This window comes from Fusarium mangiferae (assembly GCF_900044065.1).
Source record: "Fusarium mangiferae strain MRC7560 genome assembly, contig: FMAN_scaffold023, whole genome shotgun sequence".
In the NCBI taxonomy this organism is placed as follows: domain Eukaryota; kingdom Fungi; phylum Ascomycota; class Sordariomycetes; order Hypocreales; family Nectriaceae; genus Fusarium; species Fusarium mangiferae.
Window position 1 is genome coordinate 31,604 of NW_024573943.1, and position 22,148 is coordinate 53,751.

A 22,148-nucleotide genomic window follows, 5' to 3' on the forward strand; every position below is an offset into this window, starting at 1 on the left:
TAGAAGTCATTTAGAAGCTGAAATTATATTGTATGTTGCTGTGTAGGGGGCAATTGTGACGAGTCGTGCGTGGTCTTTTATTATCAGCTCACGTTAGAGGCTTCTTGAACATAGTCTGACAGTGCCTGACAGTGCCTGATAGCTTACAGTTACTCCTACTCTCATTATTTAGCGGATTTATTAATCCAGGTTGCTTTCACAAATGTTGTTTTGAAAATGCGACAGCGAGGACGGCTCGGCAGATTTTGCGCTCGTTCACTATACCAAGACACCGGCACATCAGCCGTTCTTGGCGATGCGAAAGCTGTTGTCGCAGAAAACTTGACCAGGAGCATCCCGGTAGCACCGTCACGAAACGACCTGAAGTTATATCCGTAGCTTATCATTGACTTTGGCATCGTGTAGCTGCTAAAGACCCCCGAGCTTTCATCTGTATGTACTGCGTAGATACTGTCGTTATCTTGGAGTCTAACAATACTGACTCAACAGTTTGTTATTGTATCCCCCTTTTAGCTACATATGTCGTCTTGTCATCAGCTGCAGCGTCATGATATGAGAGTCAGCAGCGATATCCGCGTCCCAGCAGCGGCCTCCAAGAACCCCAACAGTTCAATCAAACCCCGAAACCTCTCGCAAATTTACATCGCGCCCGGCAATTTGTTTGCCAAGCCGCGGTTTCAGCCAGACCCACGTCAGCCATGCTGTCGGATATTGGAATCTCAACGGTTTTTGCATCGTACTGATCGTGGATATAATACTAGTCTGCAGAGTCACTTTGAGGTATTATCCAGACAGAATGAGGTTCAGCTATCGTGGATCCACCGAATTGTCTCACTTAGAGTATTGCTAGTCTACCAGATCGGATCGATGCAGCCATCTTCTTGATCCCGTCAGTGCATTTGCGTCCTAAGTCTCAGGGTAAAGTTATGCCATGGAACTCGGCATTCAATTAGAGTGCAGCTGTGGCTTGGATTTAGTTTTCTTGTTGTCTCGTTCATCCTCGTTCACCTCCTCGCTTACATCCACGCTAAGCTATATACCGTATCGTAATATAACATTAAACCATCCACAATCGCCTTGCGCTCCAATCAAAACATATTTTCTAGAACACTACCCATCGGAGCCGCACGAAACGGTCCACCGGCCTTCCCTCCGCAGAAGCCGGCTATCGAGGCCTGACAGGGATGCACTCGCGTCGTTTGATTGGCATTCCGCCAAAACTGTCAAGTCTGAAACACAGTAGCGCAAACTATCACGGTAAACCGGCATCAATAACACGATCTTGATATTAGACGGATCGTTGAATGAAACCATCACGGCTGTGCCTTTCGATTTCCCCCTCTTACTTCTGTGAGTCCAGACCAATCCTGGAGAAATGGCAGTTGGGAAATACAGGGGTTCGGCATTGGAAACAGCTAGGGATCGATGCACTTAGTAAAAACCTCGTCAGCATCGAGGACCTGGTCGGCTCATCAGCAAGGAAATTACTGGATGGTGTTCTGGAATGTTGCTTGTATATATAAGGCTAGGCCTGCTCTAACCACCAACGACCATCCAATCTCATCAGCACATTCTTTTTTCCAAGCTTTTATTTCTTCATCCATTCATTTACAACAATTGCCATTTAACATTATATTCATTTCTAACACCAACGCAAACGCAAACATGTTCGGAAGCTTTTCTACTTACTTCGTCACCCTCTTGGCCGCAGCCTCGACGGCTGCCAACGCCGCTGCTACTTCCAAGAACCCCGTCTACACCGGTCTCGGCACCCGATACGGCCTTAGCGATGGCTGCACTGAGGAGGACTGCTGGCAGAAGGGTGCCTGCAGCTTTGTCGGCTACGACCTGCCCGCTGGCATTGACGGAACCACCTGTGTCTCTGAGGATATCTGGAAGGATGGCGCCAACTGCGGTGGATGCATCCAGGTCTCCTACAAGGGCAATTCCCTCAAGATCATGGTAAGCTCAAGTACACGCGGTTATATAAATATGTGGGTATTAACTGGTACAGGTCACCAACAAGACTGGCGGCGACAAGAACCATCTCGACATGACCCCCGCCACTTGGTCCAAACTCACTAACGGCATGACTGGCGGCGGTGTCGACGGCATCAAGTGGAAGTGGATTGCCTGCCCTCTCAAGTCCCCTCTCCAGGTCCACATGCACGGTGGTGCCTCCAAGTACTGGTTCGCCGCTACCATCGAGAACATCACCCACCGCGTCAAGGCCGTCGAGGTCAGCAGCGACAACGGCAAGACCTGGAAGGCCACCTCTCTCAAGGACCCCAACATGTGGATCCTCAAGGGCACGCTGCCCAACGACACTGCCTGGGTCCGCGTCACCAGCGTCAACAACAAGAAAGTCATCGTCAAGGACGTTGCTCTCAAGTCTGGTGTCGTCACCAAGGCCAAGTCCAACTTTTAAGCTGGTTGAGTAGCGTGGTGCAGTGGGGGAAGGGCTAGAGGCTCTGAAGCTGTTTTATTTCTTGTGTGTTGATGGTGTCAAGCTGGCCTTTATGGTTCATATGAAAAAGTTTCTTGTATATATATTCTGCTGGGATGGACGCTAGAGGTATCTCTCGGCCCAATAATATGAACCATATCTAATCACTGGCTTCCTGGACGACTGTCACCGGATACTGAATCAAGAACTGATTGATCCTTGCATTGAGAAGTGGATTGCTACTACAGCTAACAACGTCCATACCTTCTCGGGTATTCTCATGATATGTTGCCTTCCTCCATCCTTCATCTCGTCATCAGTCATGTATCCACCAAAATATGTCATTTACTCTAACGAGTCTCAATCTCCGTAGCACGAGCTCCCTTAGAGTCCACCTCAGTCATCATAACACCCCTCTCCTTCATATCAGCCCTAGCGACCTCACCGACATCAACCGCATTGCCATCGAAATATTTCGCGATTTCTTCCATGGGCGTGTAGCGGGTCTCGATGAGGAAGAAGTAAATGACATACACTTCGAAACCGAGGAAGACACAGTAGATGGTGTAGTACTTCCAGCCCATAGCCTCAAGAGCGATACCGTTGATATACTGGTTGAAGAAGAGCGCGGCGGTGACACAGAAGTTGAGCCATGTGAAACCCTTGGCACGAAGACCGTAGGGCAGAATCTCAGTGGTGTAGTTGGCCATAAGACCAGACCTGCAGACTATTAGCCTTGGAGGAGGGACATGTTATAGGGGGGAGCTCACTTGATGTCGTAGAAGAGACCATAGATAAAGGTCAGCGCCACAAAGGCGTAGCCAAGAGCCTTGTTGGGGTCGATATCGTATCGAGCCGAGACAATGGTCCAGAAGGTGAAGATGACGCAAGTTCCGATAGTCGAGGTGAGATAGATAGGCCGACGACCGAAAATATCAATGAAGAAAGCAAAGGCTGTGTTGATGATCAAACCCTGTGTCTTCATACCCGCATTGATACCAAGCTGAGTCTCTGCCTTTGTGATACCAACATTATCCATAATACCTTTGAGGTAGTAAGAGATCAGACCGTTGCCACTCCACTGACTGAAGAAACCGAGGGCAGTGATGAGACCGATTCTCTTGCGATTACCGGGAGTCTTGAGGAAGTCGACCCAGGCTGTCTGTCCAACTTCTTTGTCGAGGGCGATGGCGGCCTTGATTTCGCTGAACTCGAGCTGGACGAATTCATCATCGGGGTCATCCTCTGCGTGGTAGTGGGTGAGGACCTTGAGGGCTTCGTCGTGCTTGTCCTTACTGAGGAGCCAACGGGGACTCTCGGGCATCCAGAAGATTCCGACAAGAATGATGACACTGCAGATGGATTGCAGAAGGCTGGGAAGTCTCCAGGACCAGTTGCTCTGATGCAATGTCAGTAATCAGGCATACTTTTCTTCGCCGTGCGAGAGTACATACCTTGATCTGAAGGGTACCGTATGTGACCCAACTAGAAATGAAAGCACCAGAGTGGTAAGAAGCACCACTCAGCGTCACGAGAATAGCACGATCCTGGGGATGTGCAATCTCAGCGATGAGAAGAGGCGCCGACCCAAGAACGATGCAATCACCAAAACCCAGAATGATACGTGCCGCTACAAACATTCCAAAATTTTGAGCTCCGGCCTGAAGTCCAACAGCGAGCAGCATGAGAATGCAACCGATCTGCACACCAACCTTGCGGCCAGCCCAATCGACCAGATAAGGCACAACAAAAAGACCAATAAGAGAGCCCAGGCTCATAGAGGCGTTGAATAGGCCGAGAATGGAACCCCGTGGGTGATTAAAGTACTCTTGCCAGTAGGAGAGTGTCTGAAGACCGTTCATCATGGAACCTGATCATGTTAGCAAGCCGCACAAGCGAAGCCGTAATGTAGGGAAACTTACCGTCGAAACCATTGGCAGTGTTGGTAAGAATGAGAATAACGATGTAAAAGTACAAAATGCGCATGTTGGACCTCTTCCACCAAGGCACTCGAGCAAATTCCTTGCCAGCAAAGAAGAAATGCCCTTTGGCTGGCTTATCAGGAATGACCTTTTGGGTCCGCTGAGGAGGAGTGAGAAGACCCATGATGCCTGTAGCTTTCCACCGTGTCAGTGAGTGAAGATCTGAGAAAGGACCAATACTGGGGAGACGCGATAGCTTTATATCACTGACTCGACTTAGCCAGACGATCTAAGAGCTTAAAACCAACAGACTGTTCCAGGGACCCTCCACGCTCAGCCATTGGCTCGGCTTACCCCAAATTGAAGCTTGTTTCCCCCGCATGTCTTTATCCGAGCTACGAGGAGCGAAAATCCTCCCCATGGGGAATTTACATGTCCAATTGGCGTAAACCGGTTAATTACTGTGATAGACACGCGCGGGCGTAGAGGTCAATTAGCCTGTTGGGCTTCAGCGGTTAAATGTTAGGCTGAAAGCTTAATCAAGGACCAACAGTAATTAGAGTCATGTGTCTGAGAGTCACAATGGGGCATGCATTTCACACCAATAGGCTGGAACCGGATATACAAAGCTCAGCGTAGCCGAACCGAGCTCAATCTTAATTGACTTGGCGTGCTTATCTACTCACTCTACCTGCAGATCGTCGACTTCAACCGTGACACTCTCCTGCGCCAAGACAAACACGCCGATAACGGGACCTACAAAGTCTGGGCCGGTCATATCGAGCGTATCAAGCGTCGCAACATGCTCACAATCATTCCCGGCTGTGTAGAATACCCGATATTCCTGCTCAGTGTACTCAAAGCGGAATTGAATAGTGTCAACATCCCTGTCCAGCGCGCGCAGTTCCGTCTTTTTAAGATCCTTGGCGTTGTTGACGAATTCGTAAACTACCGCTCTTTGAGCGGTGTCGTAAAAGACCCGCAAGTAACGGTGTTCATCTTTGTAAACTGCCAGCCCAGTCTTGACCTTTGACGATGCGTTGACCTTGAATGTAGCGCTGCTTTGACCTGCGTGCAGACGCTGTCGCTTACCCACAAAACTGGGTGATTCCTGTGGATGCGACAGATCGATGGGCGATGATGTTACACTGATCGTCTTGCTTCCGCTGTCAATCTTGTAGTTCTCCAAAACTGGGTCTCGGATGTACAGCAAATCCACGCCCTCCACAGCCGTCAATCCCTGTTCTGCGTTTGCGCTGGCGAGCCGGGATGTGTTGATTTCAGCCTCGACGGATTCAAGACGGAGCCAATCGTCGGTCCACTTTGCGGGCGTGAGATGTGACTCTCGTCCCATGTTGTATCTTCCGTCTTTATCTCTACGGACCCCGAGAAGAACGCCCCACCATTGACCGTTCTCATCTTCAAAGGCATCGCAGTGGCCTGTGTGGCGAATGTACATGTCTTTGCTTGCCGGGACTAAGATTGGATTCTCGGGACATGGCACGTAAGGACCCCAGACATTGCGGGATCTGGCCATGGTGATCATGTGGTCCTCGTGGGTTCCTCCCTCAGATGTCATGAGGCAGTACCAGCCGTTTCGCTTGTAAATATGCGGTCCTTCAGGGTAAACTCCGCCCGTGCCCTCCCAGAGGATCTTCTCTTCAGACAACTTCTTGCCCGTCGCGATATCAATCTCAAACTGGGCGATCCTGGTGTACGGGCCAGGCGACTTGGAGCCCTGAATATACGTCTTTCCATCATCGTCAAACAAGATACTGGGATCAATGCCGTTAAAGTCATACCAGATCAAGTCGTTCCACTGGCCTGACCAGATATCCTTCGTCGTAGCAATAAAGTTCTGCAGAGCATACCGAGTATCCTCCGTCGCTCTCACAACATTCGTGCAAACAACATAGAAAGTACCATTGTTGTACCGAATTGTTGGTGCAAAAAGACCACCAGTCGCGAGCATTACTTCTCCAACATCTGGCATACGGTTGACTTCAGTGTCTGATTGTTTCAGAACAACTTGTCCCGGTCTACTGATAATATTTCCTACATCCGTCAGCAACAATACACACAATAAGACATGGGACACCTACCTATGTGCTTCCACGACACAAGATCCTTGGATGCGTAGACGGGAATACCAGGGAACATGTGAAAAGTGGAGCTCACAAGAAAGTACCACTCGCCAACCTTGACGATGGACGGATCGGGCGAGAAGCCAGGGATGATGGGGTTGGAGGGCGACATTGTGGCTGCAGTATCTTCCTATGACTCAGCTTGACCTTTTCGAGATGGCAGTTGGTGTCGGCAGCTGAGTTGATACTTATGTTCTCGCACATCATGGGCAAATGCATGTTGGTGATATCCGGCTGGGCTGAATGTATTTATCCGACCAATCGGGTGACATTGGATTGAGGGGACGGAGGTTGAGCTTGGTAGTCTTAGCGACCCATTGGAGACAGCGTGTGAAATGCTGTACGTGAGTGCTTTGACATGTTAGACAATAGGTGCGGGGTGGTGGCATGATGTTATTTGACGCGGCACAGCTAGTTTGCTGTTTGGGTTCTTTAACATAGAACTGGGGGTTTTGTGGATGTGATGCTGAGACTGGCTTACCCTGCACCCAACACAAAGCCCTTTTTAAGTAAGCTCTCTGTGCTGATTTCAGCTCTCGGCCGCAAGTCTCAACTGCAAATAACACACTTGACTGCACCTAAAACACCAAAACCAAGCCATTAGGTCGCACGGCCACTTGTTGTACTTTTCGTGGCTGTTTGTGACGACGGGGGTCAAACAGACCTACCGAGAAATTACGTGCATACCTACCTGTTTTCTACAGCTCAGATTTATGGCCGAGAACTTCATCAGTACAAAGAACTCAAATATTATGTGCTATCTGTCTGGGCTAGTCTCGGTATTCTATGTGGCTCTGAAATGTACCAGAACGGGTGCCAGCCTGATTTTCAACCCCCCAGACAGCAGCCCTTTTGAATGTCAGCCGCACAGAATACCGAATCTAGTAACAGCCCCCAAATGGTTTATCTACATAACTTATCGACTCATCTCTATCCTTCCCTTTGTCATAAAATAAACATCCATCACTATTCACTCCTCAAAGGTGTGCAAAAAGCCAATATGTTTGCTAGTGATCTTGGGACTGATCGTGTTCCATCTGATTGCCAATGGGTCGCGGAATCCCTTGACTCAGATTTCCTACATGGCCTATCCCTGCAAGATATTGATACCGTCATTAGGCAGTATCAACAGTTACTAAATGCAACACCAGCTAAGCATGTCGACAGAGCCTCGCGGCTGGAAAAGCTCGGGATTGCATTTCATACAAAATATCAGCAGACAAGCGGAAGTCACGACCTGGAAGCCGCCCTTGAAAAGTACCTTGAATGTGTCGAAGCCACTGCAAAGGAAGACCCGCAGCTTCAAATAAGGCTGCACTATCTTCAGTCCATACACGATTTGAAATTCGAGGAATCGGGAGAACTGGCAGAATTAAATGAATGTATTAGAAATTGCCACCAGGCAGTGGCTTGCATCAATGACAGACATCCAGATTACTCGCGCCGAGTACAACGCCTTGCGGGTAGACTTCGAGAACGCTCTTGGCTGACAGGATGCATTGCTGACTTGGACAATGCTGTCAACCTTTGCAAGCACGGTCTTGCTGCCACTCTCCGGGAGCATGTTGACTGGCCTGTGCGAGCTCACAACCTTGCTTCCACATGTTACGACAGATTCCAGATCAGAGGGGAAAAAGAAGACCTTGCCACGTGTTTTCAATACTATTTACAAGCACTTGATGCAACTCCCAGCCGCCATCCTGCACGAGCACGCAGGCTTGACGTCCTCGGTGGTATATATGTCGAGAAATATGAACTGGACGGCGATGTCGCGGATCTACAGGCAGCAACTCAATATTTTCAGGACGTGGTTAATGCAACGACACTTGAACAGCCTGAACGTGCCAGCCGCCTCCAGAAGCTAGGAGTGGCATATTTCAGACAGCATCAGAGACTGGGCCATATGAAACACCTGCAATTATCCTTGGATTATTTTCAAGAGGCTCTCGACTTGACGCCCAAAGACCATCAAGACTACGGCTATCGGATGTTTCAACTCGGCGTTGCACGATGTGAGAAGTTCAAGCGCAACGGAAACATGGACGACCTCAGCGTAGGGATTAGGCTTCTCGAGACAAGCATTCAAATAACGCCGGAGTCTCATCCAGACTACGTCCATCAAGTCTACAATCTGGCTGTGGCATACGGAGACGCATGCGACAAGACATCGGATCTGAACCTTTTAGATGCAAGCATTGAGAATTACCAAAAGGGGTTGGAAATGACACCAAGTAAGGAAGCAGACCGAGCTCGCCAACTTCAGAACCTTGGGTCTTCGTACCAGTCAAGATATGAGAGGAGGGGTGCTTTATCAGACTTGAAGATTGCCATTGACTATTATTGTAAAGCCCGAGAAATAACTTCAAAGGATAGCCTCGAATGGCCTGAACGGCTTCAACATATCGGAGTAGGCTACCATGCTGCTTTTGACCGCGGACACAAGATCGAAGACATCAACATAGTCATCAATATGTATCAGGAAGCTCTGGATCTCACCCCGTTGGACGATCCGCGGCTGCCACAACGGCAGGGAAATATCGGGCGGGGCTACTATGAGCGCTATCAATTGTTGGGAGACATGGCGGATTTAGACACGGCCATCCGCTGGCACAAAATCGCTCTCGATACAACAAGAGAAACGGTACATCGGTCGTTTATCCTAGAATGTCTTGGTGCTGAGTATCAAATGAGATATAGGAGGCTGGAACATGTGGCAGATCTAGAAGAGGCGACTCGGAAAAGCCAGGAGGCCCTGGATGAAACGCCGGACAAGGACTCAAACCGAGCACGCCGGATGCATTACGTTGCAACCTGCTTTCACCTCAAGCACAAGAGAACAAATGAATCTGAAAATCTGAAAAAGGCATTGGAGTATCTTCATAACGCCCTCAACTATCCAGATAGCACTCCAATGGATCGATTTCCGCCAGGCAAGATGCTATTGGATATCTACACAGAGGCTCAGAATTGGTCCAAGGCATACGAGGTTGCCTCGGCAGTGGTTTCACTGGTTCCCCTCCTCGTGTCTGCCTCACTCGACAACTCTGACAAACAGTTTATCCTGGTTGCGCTGGCCGAGATCGCAGGGTTAGCATGTGACGGCGCTGCAGTAGCCCTTCTAGCAGAGGTCAACCCATACGAGGCTATTGCACTGCTAGAACTCGGACGTGGGGTTCTCATAGGCACCCTCAGCGACCTGAAGGTGGATATATCGGACCTGGAACAAAAACATCCTGAATTGGCTGAAAGGTATACAAGACTACGGGATCAGCTGGATGAGCCTGTTGCCAGTCATCTGGACCACCTGGGTACTGTGAAGCGGGCGAATCGACGTCACTTAGCGGGCCGCGAACTAGAGTCACTCATCGATTCCATTCGTGAGCTACCTGGATTTGGTCGGTTCCTTCTTGCTCCACTAGAGAGTGAAGTTAGAAGGGCAAGCTTACACGGGCCTATCGTTATCATCAATGTCAGTGGCTTTCGCTGCGACGCTCTGATCTTGCAAGACGACCAGATCCGAGTCCTACCGCTTCCTGGCTTACGGGTGGAAGATATCAAGAGTCATGCGGCAAGTCTGAATGCTAGATCAATCAGCTACAAACTCCTTGAGTGGATCTGGTATGCTTTCGCTCGAGATATTCTCAATGATCTTGGGTTCGTGGGGAATGATCCAGGTTTGTGGCCGCGGGTATGGTGGATACCTACAGGCCCATTGTCCAAGTTCCCTTTACACGCAGCAGGTCTTCATTTCACAGGGGCGAAAGAGACGGTTTGTGATAGGGTAGTATCTTCATATTCTTCTTCAATCAGAGCCCTTATTCGAGGACGCCAACAGTCAGATGCGATAGAAGCCAAGGCAGCTCTGCTAGTCGCTATGAGAGATACACCAAACCACCCCAGTCTTCCCTTTGCTGCGAAGGAGGTTGCCATACTCGATAAGTTTTGCAAATCACATGAAATTACATCTATCGAACCTAGCCGAAAGAAGGAGAGAGTCCTATCATACCTCCGTGACTGTAAGGTATTTCACTTTGCAGGCCACGGCATGGCACATCATCAGAACCCTTTGCTCAGCCAATTGCTGCTAGAAGACTGGGAAATCGACCCCCTGACAGTAGAGGATCTGTTAGCAATGAATATTTATAAGCAGTCCCCACTGCTAGCATATCTCTCGGCCTGTAATACAGGACGGATCCCAGATGGAAATTTCATTGACGAGAATGTGCATCTTATAAATGCATTCCAGTTAGTCGGCTTTCGCCACGTGCTGGGCACTCTATGGGAGGTAAGAGATGAGATATGTGTTGGTATGGCCGAAATGGTCTATGAAGGAATGGCGGAGGAGGGAATGTTTAACAATTCGATCTGTCGAGGACTTCACAGAGCAACGAGGGAGTTTCGTGATCGTTGGGTGTATCTGAAAGATCCTGCGCGGAATGTCGGCTGTGGTCAGGGGGCGAATCGGGGTGTTGAAGGTGATAAGGCGTCTCTACTCGCCACACCAATGAGAAGTTGCAACCTGGAGACCTCACGGGACCCGAGGGATGTAGTCGCCTTGGAGGATGAGGTAGACATGGAAGCGGCTAAACTCTTAGGCTGGGTTCCGTATGTCCACTATGGTATTTAGAAGAAATAGATTATGGCGCAAATAATCAATGACGAATTAAAGGCCCTATACAATCGGCATCGATCAAGCAACAGCGGCCAGATTATCTGGGTCAGGGTGCTAATTCTTGTCATAGGTTGCTAGATAATCGAGTTCTGTCTCGACGTCAATGGTCTTAAGAGCCATTTTCCAAGCCTGTCAAGTTGCCACTTTTATCAGAAGGAACTGCCTCAAGTATTTTGCTCGCCTTTCAGGTCCTCGATCAACTGCATGCCAGAAGACTCACAGCAATGCATGAATTCGTCATCCCTTTTCATTCAGCATGCATCGTGCTTGTTGGTCGTGGACATTCTTGAAAGCAGCTTCCCCGGCAGACACGGAGCCCCCTAGCGTCGAAGGCAATGACATGGCCAAGTCAGAAATAGATTAAGTGCCATGGCCGGTGATCATGTTGGTTTCCTGGTGGTCGTTTTCATGGTTGCATTATATTTTTCTTACCTAGCAAGGCCTGCTCCGGACTAATGGTTATATCGGCCTAGATAATATATAAAGTAACATATTTCAGAAACTAAGATGGTAGGTAAGCTAAGGAGTACCTATAAAATCTAATCTTTGAGTTTGAGCAATTCACGATCGTGCTATATCTTGAGGTACTATCTGCTGAATTGGCTTCTAACCCTGCGTTCTAAAAATAGGAGCCCTCATTTCTAAAGGATCATTATACCCTCCAGGCGATATTCTCGTGTTCGTATTTTGTGACGAAAATCAACTCGCAATTACAACGTCACTCTGCTTACTTTGACCAGATAATCCCTCAGTGCGGTCTGAGCACCTCTCATACTTCTCACAAATCAGGTGTTCTTGAGTGAACAGAACCAACAGAGGATTCGGCATGCATATACGGTGTTTCATGACGTTGGGAGAAAGTCAGAAGGTTTAGTCTCTACCAATAAGAATACAGGAGGATCAACCAACAGGCTCTACAAACATCAGCCAATTCAACTGCCGTCCAACATTCCCGCGGGGTCCAAATCCTACATTAACTTCTTGCAACTTGAGAAGCCGAAACTCAAGAGGTAAGTTGAATCTGAACCTATAATCGCCACACTTGATCGCAACTTGCGTCGCAACATCCTCACTCTCACACTCACCAAATTGCTGCCTAAGTGATTACGTCACTTATCAAAGCTCAAACAGGATATAGCTTTCGTTCGTTATTATCTCATCTTGACTCGAAAGCATCTCCTACCAAGCTTATACAACGTCTATCTGCAGAAACCTTTCACTATGCCTTCCATCGAAGCACAGGTTTCCACCTCGTCTCCCGTTTTTGACTTGGAGTCTGAACATGACCATACAATCACCATTGACCTTTTCCTTCAACACAATCGTCCGATTACGTTCCCAACTCAGAATCTTCGTCTTTTCGACTCACCCATGAATAAAGGAGGGCTTACTTTCACGGACCTCAAGACCGGCACCGAGGCTCGTCGAAACACAATCTTTATGTGCGGCCCCGACCGCGAAGGGTCCTTGCGAGAGGACAACAAAAGCAATTTCCTGACACTACATCCCGGACAGAAATATACTATACAAGCATCTATATCACGCATGGAAAGTGGAGTAGGACGCATCCAACTGCCGCCGGGAAGCATAGCCGAAGAATACAGGGAGGCAATTGAAGCGCAGCCTAAGGTTTGGAAATGGTGGAAGGCGGGGAATCTCGAGAATGGCAAGACTTACAGACTTGGTATTGATGAGGAATCTACCATAAAGGAATGGTTTGAAGGGAGTAGGGAAGATCTCCTTCGTAAGCCGTTGTCTGAGCGGACTAATGAAAAGATGAAGAAAGAGCTGGTCGTGATCAAGGTAACTCAGGCAGCCGAGTTTACTATGAAGAGGCCTGATTCTGACGGCAGTTTGGACTGGCCTTAGGCTTGCTTTGATAGTATCCTTTACTAGTTCACCCCCATGCCCGTACTTACTGTCTCTTGTCTAACTGTCCGCGAGTCTTGGTTAGAGCTACAAAGTTCCAGCAGAGACCCCGTCTCTACACACAAGTAGATCCAACAAGTTTGTTTGGCACGAAGGAAGTTCATTAAGTATAGATGGAGCTGGATACCCTAATTCTACGACTGGAGAGTAGCTTTAGGCTTGCCGACGTAGCTCACACGATTGATACAGTTGGTGGTCGACATCTAGCGTGCAGCTCCATCTGAACTTGCTTGGGCGATGCCAAAGAACGAGCTTGGCAAAAAGACAGAGGCCGAATTCTCGGGGTCTGTGAGCTGATGCAGGGAAGGGGATCAATCTGGCTAACCATGTCATCGGGCTTGAGATTCCTTGATCTATTAATTTTGCCATAGTATAGTCATATTCCAGATGGTTCATTGCTTATTTTAGGCACGAAGTCCTTTTTCATCGACGATCGTGTTAGCTCATCGGGGCTGAGATACCCCTGCCCGTAGACCATCTCAACTGCGTTAGATGCGCGTTAGATGCAAGGTACACATCATCAGCCCCCACACACTGACGGATTTAATCACTCTAGACTTCAGTAGCCTCTGAAACTATTGGCATTAGCGCGGCGCCAACGAGTAATTCGCGTCCAGGCAACACCACCTTCGGAGCGTTTTTGACAATTTGACAGCGGGCTTTAAAAAGGAGACGCCACGCCCAACGTTGAATCGGTTTTGCGTTCTGCAACCTCACATTCGTTTACTTGCGCTGTCTCAGTCGCTGCCACTCGTTTAATCAATCGCAAAAATGGTTCGCTATTCTATCCTCGCCGTGGCTTTCGCCATTCTTGGGGCCGAAGCTAGCCCTTGCCGACCCACGACCGTGACGACCGTTGCTGAGACTACTTCGACAATCGCTTCCGACACGACTGTTACTACCTTGGCTGCCACTGCAACGACTGCCCTTGTGGAGACTACTTCTACGGCCTTGGAAGAAACCACTTCTACTGCCATCGCTGAGACCACGACGACTACCGAAGCGCCCGCCTGCATCGAGACCCAGGTCGTCGTCAACCCCGGCTTCGATGACAGCGCCAGCAGTAAATCACCTTGGTTCGGCGACGGCTCGATCATCACCGACGGCGCCAATTCTGCCCCCAATGCCATGTAAGCCCCTCCACTACCTCTCTCCATATCACCTGCGCTAACAGCACTCCAGCTCTTTCGTCTTCTCAAACGGCGGCGGCAGCGCCCAGATTTCCCAGACTCTGACCAACCTCGACGGCACCTACCGACTATCATACAATTGGGGCGTCTTCTCCGGCGTCAACGTCGGCGCAGGCTTCTCGTGCAGCGTCGCTCCCCAGATCGGAGACGATACCCTCATGCCTGTTTATCCCGACGGCTACACTGGTTGGACTTCGGAGAGCAAGACTTGGTCAAGTGGAAGCAACGCTGTTGCTCAGGCTGACCTATCGCTTGTCTTGCAGTGCTCTGGGGAGTATGATCAGCTTACGATCAATATTGATGACATCACATTCACTAAGCTCTGCGGTCCTCAGGCCAGCTGAGAGCTGTGCCAAGCTCTAGGCAAGGATGCTACATATGATGAACTGTGATAGGGTTGAGGGGTCAAAAAGAGGCTTCAGCCTCAAGGCCACAAAGGTAAAGAACACCAAAAAAACACATACAGGCGAAATACTCCTCGCCCTGCTACATATGATGAACATTATGTCGCATATTAATTACTCGCGCGAGGATCTAACTCTGCGCATTATATGTTCCTTTCGTTCTTAGACGGAGTGACGCTGTCTAGATGAGTTACTACTTATAAATACCATATTAATGAATGACATGAATCCATCTAACCACCGGTTCAGACCATCAGGTCCCAAATAAGATCCTAGAAATTAGCAAAAGATTATATAAATCTCTCCGTAATACGGACCGACAGAGACTTGTCCTCTCCGAATTTACGTCATCGAGCCGCTGTGAGCAGCCTAATTAAGCCGCACAGCTGACACCGTCTTACTGCCAAGACACCATGATCTCCCGCTGCAAGATCTCGATCTTTGTTTTCTTCCAGCTCTTCAAGGCCTACGTTAGTCTCATTTGTAATTTTCAAATGTAATCAACCCTATTGGACGTGGGAGGTAGAATCCAAGAAAGGTAATAGAGTGCTTCGTCTGGTAGTTTCTAACCTTGATGTGATAGATCCTTCGTCATCTTAGAACGCCATAAGCTTACATAGGATATCCCATGACTTGGACTTGCGGGGGAGTAAGCAATATTGTTAATCATTGTGGTTCCTTCGTCCGCGGACGAAGGCTATTTAGCCGTCGGTCTTTAGAGTGCTTGACTGAGTATAAAAGTAGTGAGTAGCACATTGCCTGCTATTCCCGTTTTCTAGATACATTTCAAGTCTGAATGAAACTATGAGCTAGGATGAAGACGCTCCAATATTGTATCTATACGTCTCTCTTCGCGGGGAGCTCCCTCGCAGCTCGGGGAGGTCACTGTCCTCCCCTGGGCCCGGTCCTCCCTGCTCCTGTCCACCCCTCCACCCATTCTTCAGTCAAGTCAGCAGTAGCTGCTATTCAAGCAAGACTTGAAGAAGAGACGGCTCCCTTTAATCTGTCTTCCATAGCAGTTGCCATAAAATCAACCTACGAAGATGACTACCTACTCGAATTCGCCAGTACGCCTCCAAAGGTTGACCCTCGTGGGGTCGACAAAGTAGACTCCGATACCGTCTTCCGCTTGGCCAGTCTGTCAAAGGTCTTCCCCGTGCTGGCCTTGTTGAAACTCCACAAGGTTGATCTTGACGATGCTGTTACGAAATACGTTCCTGAGCTTCGCCCTCTGAACAAACAAGCTCGAAAGCAAGATGCTATTTGGGCGGTTGACTGGGATCAAGTCACTATTGGTGCATTGGCGTCTCATATTGGCGGTATACCAGCTGACTGTAGGTATGTGACTGACCAAGAACGAATATTGTGCTGATTTATCTAGTGGTAACTGATGTCGAGCCTTATGGAGACTGGACGAAACTTGGCTACCCGCCACCTGACCCATCCAAAAGTCTCAACTGCTCTGGTCTTCTAGGTCTGCCAGAATGCAGCAAAGAAGGTAAGATCTCAGATCTCGTGGTTGAGAAGTGCTAATTAGACAGACTTCTTTCGCCGTTTCGGCGAGAGGCCTCCTGTGTACGCACCCTATGCCGTAAACCCCGTTTACTCAAACGTGGGGTTTGCTATAGTGGGTTGGGTAATTGAGAAGGTTAGTGGTATGCTTTCTGGAGACTTCATCAAGAAAGAAATATGGGATCCTACCGGAATGAAACACACGTTTGACTCGAAACCCGATGACTCCTTGGGCTTCATCCCCGTTGATGATGAGTGGTGGAACGCAACCCTTGGCTATGGTGATCCGTAAGTTGTCCTAGATACTAGACGCCGCGTAGCGAACACTGATCAGTTCACTTAGTGCCGGAGAATATTACTCTTCTCTTAATGATATAATGGCTTTTGGGGATAGCATCCTCACGAGCAAGCTTCTCAGTCCGGCTGAGACAAGAAAGTGGCTAAAGCCTGCTACCAGCACCTCATCAAGAGGGATTTTGCTTGGAGAACCCTGGGAAATATTCCGTGCCGATAATGTCACCAAAGACGGCCGCCTCATTGAGTTCTACACCAAGGCCGGTGATATCACCACGTATCACTCACTCATGGTGTTGATCCCAGACTACAACCTGACCGTCACCCTTTTCAACGCTGGTCCTGAAGTCAGCGGTGGTCTTCTTCAGACCCTCTTCACAGAAATCGCAAAGGAATTACTCCCCGCTGTGGAAGAAGCTGGTAAGGACGAAGCCGCCAAGATTTATGGCGGTACATACAGCGATGACAGGACAAACTCTACTCTTACTCTCTCCGTCGATGATGAACCTGGTTTTTCCATCACGAACTGGACAGTCAGAGGCATCGATATTGCAGGCACATATCTCAGTATTGGGCTACCACCAACCTTTCCAACCCCTCCTGGACAGGTCCGCTTCCGCTTGTACCCTACTGGCCTGCAGAGCGATACAGAGTCATCCTGGCGAATGATGTTCACTGCTGGGTCAGAAGAGGATAATGAGGAAGCAAATGCGTTATTGGCGTGGCCTGATGGGAACTGTAATACCTGGGCGTCTTTGGACCGCATTGTGTACCAACTTCTATCACATGATCATTTTGTGTTTACCGATTCTGGGAAGGGTAGTGATAGGACGGTTGAGAAACTTGAACTTGTTGGTTATAGGGTTGAGTTGCGGAAGGATGACTGAGGCGGCGCAAGTCATGAGTACAGGTTGGTATGAAGCTCTTGCACGGAAAGGCTAGCAGAAAGACCGGTGGCTCAGATAAATAGTCCGTTTGTATTACAAAGTTGAAGGGACAAACTACTTCGTATATAGATGACACTAGGAAAGGGCTAGCTACTTTGGTTTGATCTGATTTTGTTTTTCATCCATTGATAATCTCTCTCACAATCTCGATTCCTTGTGTATTCTGCTACCATCGATAGCTCCTCCATCAAGAGGATGGATAGTCAACCTCGATATGCTGAGAAGGCACCAACGTAGCCAGCGACAAATGCGGCCAAGTCAACCCATTAAAATTAAGGTTGACAGTCTGCGAGTACTGAATCTGTGTGTAAGTCACGGGAATCGTCTTGGGACCAGTGACAGGACCAGGAGGCGTGACAGAGAATGTCGGAAGCGGAGGCGTTGTCTTGCCCTGAGCCGGCTTGTAGGCTGGCTGCAGAAGAAGAGGCTTGCCAGGCGTGTAGTCCTGGACTGTGATCTCAGATTTGATCGTCTCAACCCAGAAGGTAGATTCCATCTGCACAGCATCCGCATTGGGGCCCTGGCTACTAGCCCCGACAAGGAAAGCGATGTTAGCTGTTCCACCACCAGGTGTTGGAGCAAACTGGGTAGAGACCGTGAAAGTGTTGGTCTCGGTGATGTTCAGCTGACTGTTGATGTCGAGAAGGATCTGGATTGGGTTGTCAAGAATAGCCTGGGTGATGGTTCCTTGCTCAATGAAGAGAGTGAGATCCTGAGGCAGACGAGCCGTGTTGTTAAGTGACGCCGTCTGGCTGGGCTTGACCTGGATATCGCCCGGTTTTCCAATCACAAAAGGATTGATTGGTCGCTTGCTAATTTGCGGTGGTCCCTGAGTTACGTCTGGAGGGTTACCTTGTGCGTTGATGGTAGTCCCATGAGGAATAGAGCCAAGACGGACAAGCGTGTTTCCCTCCACGGGATTATTCTTAGTCTGAGGAACATTCAACCAGAAGCCAGTCTCAGTGTGAATACCTGTCTTAGTACCATCACCTCTTCCTGTAGCAGTGTTGGTAACATCATTCACAGTCTGGAGATACGTGACGCCATTGATGATAATGTCATTCTGCTGCTCAAGACCACGATTGGGGACTTTTCCCAACGGTTGAGAAAACACAAGATCCTCTTGCGTCAGATTGAGTTCGAGAACTGAGACATTTGGAGGAGAGGGAGGAGCAGGGAGGACGGGATTGGTGAAAGTGGTAGTAGTGGGGGCGACAGAGTTTGGTCGGAAGATATTGTTGAAGCCAGTTCCTGTCCATGCTCCGGTGAAGCTGCTCAAGATGCCCAGAGGAGGATCAGGGTCATCTCTTGGGGGAGGAGGGGTAGGATCAAAGTTGACTTCGTCGTATTGGAAGTCTACGCCGAGATGAATACCAGCACGTGACGATTCTTTGGTAGGAGCCATTATGCGCTTCGTGTAATTTGAAGATTGTTCGAATGTGTTGGGCGTGTTTGGACTTCTTGGCGAGGAATATGGATTTTGTGTAGGAGACACTGACTGATCTTATACTGGCGAAGAAGTAGTTCCTTGTCAGCACTCTGCCGGTTTAGATCAATGCCAACCATTCGATCTGCAATGAGATTTCACATGCCTTGTCGCAGACAATCTATGCTACAACGGTGCAAGCCTATCTCAATAGCTTACTGAACGCAGTAAGGCTCTTTGTCCGTTGCCATACCACCCAGTGGCAACGTTCACATCACAAAAGCACCTTCACTACCAACGTGACGCGGCAGAAGCACGCTAATAAGTTCACATATCTCAACTCGGATGATCGTCCAATATTTACATTCAGTGGCTGACTGAAAACGGTCTCAACTTCTCCTCCCATCCAGTAAGAACTCTTGAATTTGCAAGCTGAACACCTGTGGCTTACTGGCACGTCAACTTCCCCGCAGCCAAGAATGAGGGCGGGATTAAATTCTTGCGCCTGCCACTGGCCGCGGCCCGTCCCGGTGAGTCTAGGCCTGGCGAGTTGGTGTATCACATACCTGCAATGAAACGGGCACTCAGCTTGTTTTTGCTTGCGCATCTTGGTGTTGCATTGAGATGAGAGCTGAAAATATTGGAATGCAGGTTTGCATTTTGGGATATTCAGCTAAGTGATTTGGCGGCCTTTGCGACTTCACATGTTGAAAATGGCCTCTCATCAAAGCCCGGACAGCGGGTATAAAGAACAGACCTCAAATCAGCTACCTTTGTTCCGCATCCCCCATCAACCCACCAGTTCAATCTTTTTCTTCTCTCTTCTGCGATTATTACCAAAATGGAACCATTTTTCCAAGGCAACCAATTCTTTCCTGGCACAGCTGCCTACAAGCGTGCCAATGACATCTACGCCACCTCCACCTATGGCGTCAGTCGCGACATGAACCCTTCCGAGATCCTCCAACCCGCCAGTGTCGAGGACATCCAACAAGTTGTCAAAGCCGCTGCCAGAATGGGCAAGCCCCTCGCCATCAGATCTGGTGGTCATCAATATAGCGGTGCATCGTCAACTGGCTCCCAGGGCATCCAACTGGACTTGAAGCCTACCTTCCGTCGTCCCAACCTTGATCTCAATATCCTCAGGGAAAATGGCAAGGTGTACCTACGATCTAGTGTCAGCTGGCAACTCACCGAGATCTTTGACTTTCTCAAAAATAATGGCGTTTTCATGCCGACTGGTCAGTGCTCTACTGTGTGTCTTGGTGGACACGTTCAGACCGGCGGTTACGGCATGCTTGCGCGATCATTCGGTCTTCTTGGAGATTGGGTTCGTGAGCTTGAGATTGTCGACTATAAAGGCGATGTAGTCAAGGTCACTAAAGACTCCCACCCAGATCTATTCTACGGTTTTCTTGGCGGCAGTCCGGGCAATCTTGGTGTCCTAACACACTTTAAGATCGAAGTTCAGGATGACAAGAATCATCAGGGCTCTAAGGGTCTTTGGGTTGGTTTTGCTTACAAGGAGGAGACACTCAAGGCTTTACTCGATATTCTTGTCCAGAAGGGAGAGGATCCCAAGTTGCCTCGTGGTTACGACTTTACAGTCAATATTGTCAGCAGACAGGCTAATCTGCTTGATCTTTTTCCTGGTTCTGAGGACGAGCTTAAGCAGAAACTGCCAGATAATGTTCATGATGGAAAGGACAACATTGCTGATCTTCTCAAGTTCAAGTACGCAATGATTGTCGTTTACGCACAATGGGTCAATCTCGACGAAGAGCCATATTCGCCCGAGCTCTTCACCCAGATCAAGAACGTACCAAACGAGTTCAAGATCGTCAAAGAGGCTCCTGAAGGTACCCCGATGTCCGTCATCGCCTCCATGTGGCTGTTTGGCAGCCCCCGCGAGTTTCCCTACCCCTACGACAAGCGCACCAACAGCACCACTTCAACCGATCTCTCCAAAACAGGCTGGTCCTCTTGGTTCGCCGGCCGTATCAACGAGGTCATCAAAGACAAGCACAACGGTCTCTGGGTCTCATCCCAGCTCCAAGTCTACGGCGGCGAACAATCCATGTTTCGCAGAAATGCAGGCAATGGTACAGCGTACTGCTTCCGAGATGCTACCTTTGGTGGGACTTGGGATGTCTTCTATCAGGGTACGAAGGAGGCGGCTGAGAAGTGGCAGGCGGTGAATGACGAGGGTAGGGCGAAGTACTTTAGTAAGGCGGATCGACGTGTTCTCTGGGGATCGTATGGTGATTGGAACATGAAGGATGTTTGGCAGTTTTATTACGATCCAGAGACGTATAAGAAGATGCAGAAGATCAGACAGACGTATGATCCAAAGGGGACTTTTACCGCGAACCCTTTCTGCGTGGAGGCTTTGAAGTAGGTAAAAGTGACACAAGACTTTAGCTATTTTCTGATAACAATGCTTACTGAATCTTTTTTGTTTCAAATACATCTTTAAGTATTTTGAAATTATTAACCAGACCACGATCCCCTTAGAACAAATTACGTGACAAGCACTCCGCAGATATGCTGCAAGGTTCCTTATTTATTGATGAAAATAGCAACAGCTTAGGTTCTAGAAGTACTGCATAGCCCTAGGGGTCTAATAAGCTTATCTTGGTAATGAGCTGGATGACATGAACCCTGCTAGTCAAACAATGGGACGATACGTTTTTCCGCGTATACGACGTCATTGGGTCATGCAGAAGGTCAAGGTCATAATCCTTCAGGCACTTTTAGCACCCTGCAAGGCAGACTAGAGTGAAATCTCGGTTAGACTCCCGTAAGCCGAGTGCTCTGCCTCTTGTTGGAGCACGTTTAGTGGGCATGCTGCGATCCTTCGGGCGACTAAGCCCCACCATCGGGGCTTAGCTGTCAATCATCATCGGGACCAACACGAAGAGCCTTGGTATTTATTCTAGTGTCTGCATATCTAAAATACTACTCGCATTGTTGTTTCCGCGTTATATCATCAACATGTCACCAATTTCTCAACCCCAACCAGCCGCCCAGCCTGCTGGTGCGAAAGCTTCTCTGCCCGTGCAAATGTCTCAACCAAGATCGCAACAACCTATGAGTATGGGTCGCATGTCAATTATCTAGTGCTCACAAGCTTATTTACATATTGGTGTAGAATTCCAAAGGCCGCAAGGGCGGGCAGATCCGACAGAAAATCGCAGACGGCCTAGGGATGATATAGAGCGCGATGGGTGCTGTCGCGGCCTAAATTGCACTTCGGGCATTT

The 22,148-nt window shown here is 48.9% G+C and overlaps 9 protein-coding genes across 9 annotated transcripts; 6 read left to right on the forward strand and 3 right to left on the reverse strand.

Annotated features, from left to right (window-relative positions):
• Nucleotides 1-1,665: 1,665 nt before the first annotated feature.
• Nucleotides 1,666-2,428, forward strand: FMAN_05098 (uncharacterized protein; the record flags this gene model as incomplete). The annotated part of the gene is made up of 2 exons (XM_041825643.1): nt 1,666-1,962; nt 2,015-2,428. The coding sequence occupies 2 exons, from the start codon at nt 1,666-1,668 to the stop codon at nt 2,426-2,428; spliced, it is 711 nt and encodes a 236-aa protein (XP_041691003.1).
• Nucleotides 2,429-2,796: 368 nt separating this feature from the next.
• Nucleotides 2,797-4,552, reverse strand: FMAN_05099 (uncharacterized protein; the record flags this gene model as incomplete). The annotated part of the gene is made up of 4 exons (XM_041825644.1): nt 2,797-3,166; nt 3,217-3,845; nt 3,901-4,316; nt 4,369-4,552. 4 exons carry the CDS (start codon nt 4,550-4,552, stop codon nt 2,797-2,799), a joined length of 1,599 nt encoding a protein of 532 aa, XP_041691004.1.
• Nucleotides 4,553-5,050: 498 nt separating this feature from the next.
• Nucleotides 5,051-6,624, reverse strand: FMAN_05100 (uncharacterized protein; the record flags this gene model as incomplete). Its single annotated transcript, XM_041825646.1, has 2 exons — nt 5,051-6,423; nt 6,471-6,624. 2 exons carry the CDS (start codon nt 6,622-6,624, stop codon nt 5,051-5,053), a joined length of 1,527 nt encoding a protein of 508 aa, XP_041691005.1.
• Nucleotides 6,625-7,368: 744 nt separating this feature from the next.
• FMAN_05101 (uncharacterized protein) lies at nt 7,369-11,139 on the forward strand (the record flags this gene model as incomplete). Its single annotated transcript, XM_041825647.1, has 1 exon — nt 7,369-11,139. One exon carries the CDS (start codon nt 7,369-7,371, stop codon nt 11,137-11,139), a length of 3,771 nt encoding a protein of 1,256 aa, XP_041691006.1.
• Nucleotides 11,140-12,405: 1,266 nt separating this feature from the next.
• Nucleotides 12,406-13,053, forward strand: FMAN_05102 (uncharacterized protein; the record flags this gene model as incomplete). Its single annotated transcript, XM_041825648.1, has 1 exon — nt 12,406-13,053. One exon carries the CDS (start codon nt 12,406-12,408, stop codon nt 13,051-13,053), a length of 648 nt encoding a protein of 215 aa, XP_041691007.1.
• Nucleotides 13,054-13,884: 831 nt separating this feature from the next.
• Nucleotides 13,885-14,647, forward strand: FMAN_05103 (uncharacterized protein; the record flags this gene model as incomplete). Its single annotated transcript, XM_041825649.1, has 2 exons — nt 13,885-14,243; nt 14,296-14,647. 2 exons carry the CDS (start codon nt 13,885-13,887, stop codon nt 14,645-14,647), a joined length of 711 nt encoding a protein of 236 aa, XP_041691008.1.
• Nucleotides 14,648-15,521: 874 nt separating this feature from the next.
• Nucleotides 15,522-17,400, forward strand: FMAN_05104 (uncharacterized protein; the record flags this gene model as incomplete). The annotated part of the gene is made up of 4 exons (XM_041825650.1): nt 15,522-16,041; nt 16,089-16,205; nt 16,249-16,507; nt 16,563-17,400. The coding sequence occupies 4 exons, from the start codon at nt 15,522-15,524 to the stop codon at nt 17,398-17,400; spliced, it is 1,734 nt and encodes a 577-aa protein (XP_041691009.1).
• A 247-nt stretch (nt 17,401-17,647) lies between these two features.
• Nucleotides 17,648-18,865, reverse strand: FMAN_05105 (uncharacterized protein; the record flags this gene model as incomplete). The annotated part of the gene is made up of 1 exon (XM_041825651.1): nt 17,648-18,865. The coding sequence occupies one exon, from the start codon at nt 18,863-18,865 to the stop codon at nt 17,648-17,650; it is 1,218 nt and encodes a 405-aa protein (XP_041691010.1).
• Nucleotides 18,866-19,727: 862 nt separating this feature from the next.
• On the forward strand, nt 19,728-21,284 carry FMAN_05106 (uncharacterized protein; the record flags this gene model as incomplete). The annotated part of the gene is made up of 1 exon (XM_041825652.1): nt 19,728-21,284. The coding sequence occupies one exon, from the start codon at nt 19,728-19,730 to the stop codon at nt 21,282-21,284; it is 1,557 nt and encodes a 518-aa protein (XP_041691011.1).
• Nucleotides 21,285-22,148: the final 864 nt, after the last annotated feature.